Source organism: Phalacrocorax aristotelis, chromosome 8, assembly GCF_949628215.1.
Source record: "Phalacrocorax aristotelis chromosome 8, bGulAri2.1, whole genome shotgun sequence".
Classification (NCBI taxonomy): Eukaryota; Metazoa; Chordata; class Aves; order Suliformes; family Phalacrocoracidae; genus Phalacrocorax; species Phalacrocorax aristotelis.
The window spans coordinates 12,341,505-12,348,804 of record NC_134283.1 but is presented as its reverse complement, the minus strand read 5'-3'; the positions used below and the strand labels follow the sequence as shown (position 1 = coordinate 12,348,804).

Here is a 7,300-nt window from a genome sequence, read left to right as displayed (position 1 = left end):
AGACACTGTCTGTTTTCAGTGAACAGTACAGTTTTACGTCGCTTATATTGATCCAAATTGTGTTGACTTGATGTGGATACATATCCCTGTTTGTATGACCAGGTTGCTTGTTTCACACTTGGCAAGGCCTGGAAGGGTCTGGGCCGCGTCCCTTCGCACGAGTGACAGGCAGCGTGCCTTGAAGGCAGCGGAGAGCCCGGGGGACAGCCGAGCTTGTAGCGCGGCTCTCTGCCTGCGGCCGTTCCCGATGGCAGCCGATGTTAACGCCCTTCTCCGCGTTCCCTGCCGCAGGCGGAAGCTCCCGCAGCAGCTCTCCCAAGCCCCCACGGCCGCCCAGGGGCCCGCAGCGCGGCTCCAGCTGGAACCCTGTTAGGGCTGGCGGCGGCGGCCGGGGTACAGCTCCGCCCGCCCCCGCGCCTTCCTCCCGGCAGGGGGGGCCGGCGGGCCGCGGCGGCGCTGGGCGCGGCCTCCCGCCATGGGGCCGCGGGCTCCCAGCAGCCCGCCCGACGGAGTGGCAGCCGCCGCAGGGCGCTCCGCTGCCGCCCCCGTGCCCGGCGCGGCGCGCCATGGCGGCGGGGCCCCGGGCGAGGCGGCAGCGGGACGCCCCGTGCCTGAGAGGAAGCCCGGCGGCCTGGCGCTGCGCGGGTGGGCTCGGCCCTCGCCTTCCCTTCCGCCCCGGGCCGCGCTCCGCCTGCGCCGCCCGCTGGCCCGCGGCGGCCCCTCAGGTGTGCGGGGCGCGGCGAGGCGCGGAGCGGGGCGGCGCTCCCCTCGCCCTCCGGCCCGGCCGCCGCAGCTGCACGGCCGACCTGTCACGTGGGGCGGCGGCGGCGGAGCGGCGGCGGCGCTGCTGCTGTCTGTCCTCTTCCACCTGCCCCGGAGCGGGGAGCGCGGGCCGGCCATGGGGCTGCGGCGGCGGCGGCCGGCGCCAGCGCCACTCTCGGCCCCCCAGCCGGCGGGGGAAGCGCGGGCTGGCCCCGCCGCCGGCTCCTGTGGCTCGGCGTAGAGGCGAGGCGGGCGCGGAGCTGCCGTGGTTCCCCCCGCGCTGAAGGGCGGGCGGCGGCGGCGACCCGCCATGGAGAAGGCAGCGGCCGCGGAGCTCCGGCAGGGCGCGCTGGTGCCGCTCACCGCCATCTGCCTGGGTGAGTGGCTCCCCGGCGGCGGGGCATGTCCGGGCACGGCGGGGCTGCCGGCTCCCCTCGTCCGCTACGGGATGTTACCGGGTGGGGAGGTGGGGAGCGGGACGGGACGGGACGACGCAGAACGGTGTCGGCGGGTCCCCTTCCCGCCCCTCCGCGCTCTGACGGGGCGGGCGGCTGCGGGTCACGCAGGGCGCCTGGCGGGGAGGCCGAGCGGGGTTCTACCCGCTCCCCGCGGAAGCTAGCGGTTTGCCCTTGGCTTTGAAGCCGCCACGGTAGCCCCGCATAGAGCCTGGAGGAAGGGGAGAAAAAAAAAGTTTAGACGTTATCGGTGCCTTCTCCGGACTTACAACTCCCGCGAGGCGCGGTGCGGGCGGCGACTCACGGGGCCGTTACGAAACGGCCGGCGGTGCCGCCGCGCCTGCCCGGCGCTCGGTCGTGTTTCTCGCCTGCCTGTGACTTCTCTGAGTGGCAGGGTGGAAAAACATCCACCACCACCCCCCCCCCGCCGCCGTTTCTCTGCCATGTTCTGCTCTCCTCCCTGCCTTCTGCTGGAAGCAATTGCTCTCCGCTCTGCTTCGCAGCAGGTGTTAAGTTATGGCAACGTGATGAAGCGTGTTACTGGTTTTCAGTCTGTCAGTCCTTTCTGTCAGGGAAGATGTGTTTTTCTGTTAGGGAGAAGCGTTGATGCCCGTGACTAGTACCAGAGAGCGAAAGGCCCCGCGTATGTAACAGGGGCACATGGAAACTGGGAGTTATTAAAGCTGACTGCTCCTTTCCAGCATGCTGCCAAAAGATTCTGATGGAGCAGTGTTGTCAGAAGTGTTGCTGCGCGCAGCGTAGGGGTGCCGGGCCTGCTCTGAACTGTCCCGACGGCTGTTCGGTAAACTGTTACGGCTCCTCGAAGTAGAACGTGCTAAAACCACAGCTCTTTGCTAATACAGGGTATTAGACTTAATTTTTAATGATGCCAAATGACAGTTAGTGTTTGTTACGTAAATGATCAGAAATGGGTATCTGTGGCCCGACTGCTCGTTCTATTTCTGTGTGTTTTTTAACATCAGTGTTTGCCTAGAAAAATGAAGGAAGTTGAAGTTTAAAAGCTGCTCTGGTTACTTCAAATGTATCTATTTTAACTAATGGAAGTGCAATATAAAAAGCTATCTATACTACAAAACAGTTTGAACATCCGTTCTAGCTAGTACAACACTTGTTTTTTCAGAGACTTAAAGTGATGTCAGTGATGTGCACAGCACGAGGATAATGTCTGCTGCGCTGTTTATTTAAAGTTAGAGAAAGATACAAGTTCCTGTCATATCTCTGAATTTCTTGGGGGATTTTTTGTGGTCTGGTCAGACCTGTGTTAAAGGTTTTGTTGTTTAACAGAAATGTTATGGTTATTATTAAAATGATTAATAAGATAACAAAAGATTATGTAAACTCCAGAGTTTAAGTGAGAACACTTCTTGTATTTAGCTGTGGGTAATGCCAGGTTGAAAGCTTAGTAGATTTCTGCTTTCTATGACTTCTAGAATTTCACTGTCTGGCTCTTCTTTTCAGCTGGAATGTATTATTCCTATTCCTTGCACAACTGACAGTAGTGGAAGTTCAGAAACATGAGAGGTGGGAAGCTTGTATGGTATTCTGCTTCAGTAAACCCATAATGCTGCTGCTTTAAGTATTTTTATATTTTACTTCCTGCTTGTCTGTCCTTTCCTTTCATCCTTATTTTTGGTTCTTGCTTCTTGCCATTCTTTTCTTTTATTTCCTTTATCCCCCTGTAGGCTGTATGTGGTGTTTGGTGCCTGTATCAATGCACTGCCACTGACCATTGCTGTGTGTGACCTCGTCTGTAAACTGCTGCTCCAAAGACTGGAACTGGGTTTGTTGCAACTGTTCTTCCATGAGGCCATTTTGTTTCTCATTCTTGAGAAATTCTGGAGGACATAGAAAGTTATCAAATAGCAAGTAATTAAAACAGCGAAGCTGACATCTCTCCCTTCTGGCTGTGGGAAAAGCCTGGTAGATGTCATTTGGTTCAGAGGTGCCGAGATGTAGATTTCCCTTTTGATCCAAATAACCGCTTCCCCAGCTGAAAACCTCACCCTGAAAATAATTTAGCAATCCAAGTGAATGGCACAGTAAGTTTCCTACATGGAGTTTAAGCCAACTGAACTGCTTCTGTTTTTTCTGGCCTTCCCGTAACTCTGTCCAACTGTTAACAAAAAGAGCATCTAGAAAACTTTCTAATATAACCCTAGTCTCTCACCTTTTTTTACTTTGACAAGGTTTTGTTTTGACAAGAGACAAGAAAATCAGCAGGGAATGGCTGTTCTTTCTTTTGGGCCTCTGACACTTTTGAGAGCTGAGTGCTTCAGAAAACACTGGTTTACAGCACTCTTGTGGTTTGATTTGATGGTCTTGAGTGAGACTGAGAGCGAGGAAAACAGATACTGGAAACTGTAAGCTTATTCAGTTTCTGAAGAAAGTACCTAATGTGAAACTTAGACTTTTTTTTAAGGAATTGTTGTTCTTGACTGCTGACTTCTTAGTGTGAGAGAGCTTGAAAATGAGAGCAAAGAACTTGCAACAGCAGCCAATGGATGTTTTGCATTTGCAGAGGTGAAAGCATTTTTGCGCAGTGGCTGGCAGGCCTGGTGTGCAAAGCTGCCTGTAACTCTGTCCTGCTAGCGAACTAGGGGCTATCTGTTTAACAGTCCTCAGAAGAAAGTAACAAGACTCAGAGTTGGCTAATTCTACTCTATCATGCCCCTTGTCTTCATGCTACTTATTTCCATTTAAAGGGCGTGGGGCTCCTCATCAGCCGTGCGAGGGAACCTCTGCTTGGGAGCTCGTATTCTGTTATGGCCATCAGGAAAATTTGGGTAGGAAGCATGAAAAAAGATTGTGTAATGGTAGTACAGACCTAGATGTTTCCATACAAGGCATCTTCAAACATTCCTTTCGGTTGTGGTGATAATAGTTATGCAGAGTATATTCATGTACTTTCTTTGGAGCAAAACAAAATATTTTAATTTTAATGAAATTAAATTTGTGACTTAATCACTGGTTAATTTCTTCTCAGTCTTTATGACTATATTACTATGGTTACAAGAATAGCAGTGCTTTAATACCGTGTGAGTAAATGTTCTGTCACCATTATTGCTGTGATCCAAGGTTTGTCACAAACAGACACACTGCTCTGTCACAGAGCGAGGGTTAAGAGAGCCAAGCTGTTTCCTGGAACAGGATGGTAGTGTTGCTCCTAGGTGCGCTTATTGACCTATGGGAGCAAGCTAGCGTCACAAAACAAAGGAAATAATTATGTGGCACGTTGTTATTATCATATAACAAATGTTACTGTACATTAATTATGTAATAAAATCAGTGCTGTTATGGTCCTTTGAACATTGTGTTAATGCTTATTAACACAAATCTGCAGCTCAGGCCTGTTTCTTCTCAAGCCGCAGCATACGTACGCTGCTGTTCAGTTGCCCTCCTTCCCTTGTGTGTTACTAAAAGGTCCATCCTGCAACCACTTAGAAGGAGTGAGAAGTCGCTGCCCTTGCCCTTATGGTAGTATGCTGAAGTCCTCTGCAACAGGCAACCCCAGGAGTGGTTGTTCTCTGGTTTGCAGGGCCTGTTAGCCTGAGGTCCATAGTGGTATGTGTGCCTGCCGAAATCTCTGTCTGTGTTTAGCTTTTGGAGCAGTGGCTTCAGGAAGGAGAAAGTCCAAATTGTGGACATCCAGACATAAGTCAGGGAAGGACTGCTGTGGGCACCTGGGCTGCTGCTGTTTGGTGATTGTTCAGACCCACCAGTGACTGAAAACTCTGGCTGGGCTGGAACTGGCAAGCCAATGGATTGTTTTTAGCTTTTCTATTTCCACCCCTTTAGTGGTAGGTACTTTTTTCGTCTTGTGCTGGTTTAAGTTATACCAGGAGGTGGTCGGGGCAAGGGTCATTGTTTTGTGATGTGTTTAGACAGTGTCAAAGACAATAGGGGCCTGCGCGCCTACGTGCTGCTCTGAGACATAAATAGTGTTAATTGTCAGCAGCTTCCTAAGTGACTGTTGGGAACAGGGACGGTTTCTCTTCCTCTCCCTTCCTATTGTTCATTTTTTAATGATGTTTTTTTACTAAATGCTTGCCAACAGATTGACTATGAAAAGATTTAGGACTCAACACATGCAAAATAAAGCCAGTGTGAGTGCTTGGGCTGGGATGTTGTAAATTAAGTTTTTGTAACCTTTTAAACCTTTCTAATTCTTTTAAACATTTATTTTATTAATAGCCTGTTTTTGTAGATTATAGAAGACTGCTAAAATGAGAGCAGGTAGTGAAATACACTGTAATTGTTAGAGAAGTGCCTTGAAGAATGTATGGGGAAACTAATATGGAACTACATGCTAACACTGACCTCTGGAGCAACAATGACACGGGAAATTTTTTGTGGTAGTAACTACACTTACCAGATCACTTTAACAGTATATACTGTGAGAGGAGACTTCTGAGAAAGTGAAGAGTATTTGGAAACTAATTTGTAAGTCAGATGTGTGTTGCAAGCACCGCCTCATCCTGTTTTGATTATAGCAGTGGACGTTTTTGAAAACTTCATTGCCTTTGATTAGTCAAGGTAATCATGTTAGCTTTAGCAGTTTATTTTCAAGGTGACATTTACCTGAGAGGAACAAACTTTGCTTTCTGCAGAGGAGACATTTAAAGATGATAATCTCCTTAGTTATCTTCCAACATTTAAGGGTATAGAGTGACTAGCTGTGATGATGAATGTTTTAGCATAGTTGTTCTTCTGTCTTCCCCAATTAAAAGAAATCCTGCAGAAGACAACCTAGAATAGATTGGCAGTTGTTTCTTTTGGTAGCACATTTGAGAGGTACTAAACTAACATTGTGTGTTGACTTTTTTATAGCTACAGTGAAGGATAATAGTTGATTACGTGACTTGCCTGTGTACATAAGCAAAGTTCTTGTTGGAAGGCTGCAATGCATTTATATTAACACCTCAGCAAATGCCTAGAAATGATTAACCACGGACCGCCACCCAGCACCACTGGAACCTGTATCAACATTATTTTTCTGTCTTTACACAGTGAATCTCTTCCTGACTGGGAAAACAGAAAGTGCTGTTACCTCATTAGGTAAGACATACTTCTCATATTTGTATTTACTGTTCTTTTGAGTTGTTACTGTTTCTTCCCCATGCGAAGAGATCTTTTAATAAAACAGTATGACCTTTGTTTGAGAGAGTAACAATGATGTTTTAGGAAGTTTAGGACTTCTAAGTCTTCCGGGGGTTATAGATAGACTCCATCAGTGTCACTGTGCTAGGAAAAAATCATAAGCTTGAGGCTGAGGTTGCAGTACATGCTGAAATGTTTAGGGGAAAACTCTGTTTAGGAAATGTGCCTGGGAATATCAGGCTGGGGACAGTGGCGCACTCCCAGGGGAGCTGAAACGAATGTTAAAGATGTCTCATGAATGACAAAGTGGAAATTCAACCAGAATCACAGCTCTTAGTTTAATTTCATTCTCTAAAGCAGTACTGTGACTTCCTGACATTACAGGAGCATTGCAATCAGGGTCCTCTTAGTGATAAGGGCCCTCTTGTGCCTGTCAATCCACAGTCGCTGTTTGTAGGCATACTTTTGCCCAAATAGGTTGCAACTTAAATTAAAACAGAAAAACCAAATAAGAGAAAGAGGAGGAAAGGAAATGGGAAAACACAAAAATAATTGTAAGGCAGTGGGCTGATTAATGCGGGAGCTTGAGCGTTCAAGTCGACATGGGGGTTTGAGAGAAGGTTTAAATCAGGAAAAGGTAGCAATTTTATGATTAGGTAACTTCCTTAAATTTAGACTGGGGAAGCGTGGATGAACCATATAGGACATACATTGTTTGCAGCATTGTAGTTATGTTCTTTCACTGGAAAAAATCCAGAATGTCTTCTGTATCCTAGACTGTTCTGTCTGGATGATTCTGTGAGTTTTGATGGAGTTTGCCATCCGTTGGCTATGTGGTATATGAGTTTACAAAGTGCAACTTGAGTAATTACGTATAATTACTGTGTCTGGCTTTGCTGCTTTCTAATGCTGTTCTAGAAACAGAGAGAGAAAGTGGTAACATTTGTCTTTTATTCTTTCAGGTA

The 7,300-nt window shown here is 48.4% G+C and overlaps 1 protein-coding gene across 1 annotated transcript in view; it reads left to right on the top strand.

Annotated features, from left to right (window-relative positions):
- The first annotated feature begins 471 nt into the window (after positions 1 to 471).
- Positions 472 to 7,300, top strand: part of LRP3 (LDL receptor related protein 3) — a 28,218-nt gene continuing 21,389 nt past the window's right edge. The window contains exons 1-2 of the mRNA XM_075101408.1: positions 472 to 1,139; positions 6,246 to 6,293. Coding sequence (XP_074957509.1) covers positions 1,073 to 1,139; positions 6,246 to 6,293 — 115 coding nt within the window. The 5' untranslated portion in view covers positions 472 to 1,072. The remainder of the gene's footprint in view (positions 1,140 to 6,245; positions 6,294 to 7,300) is intronic.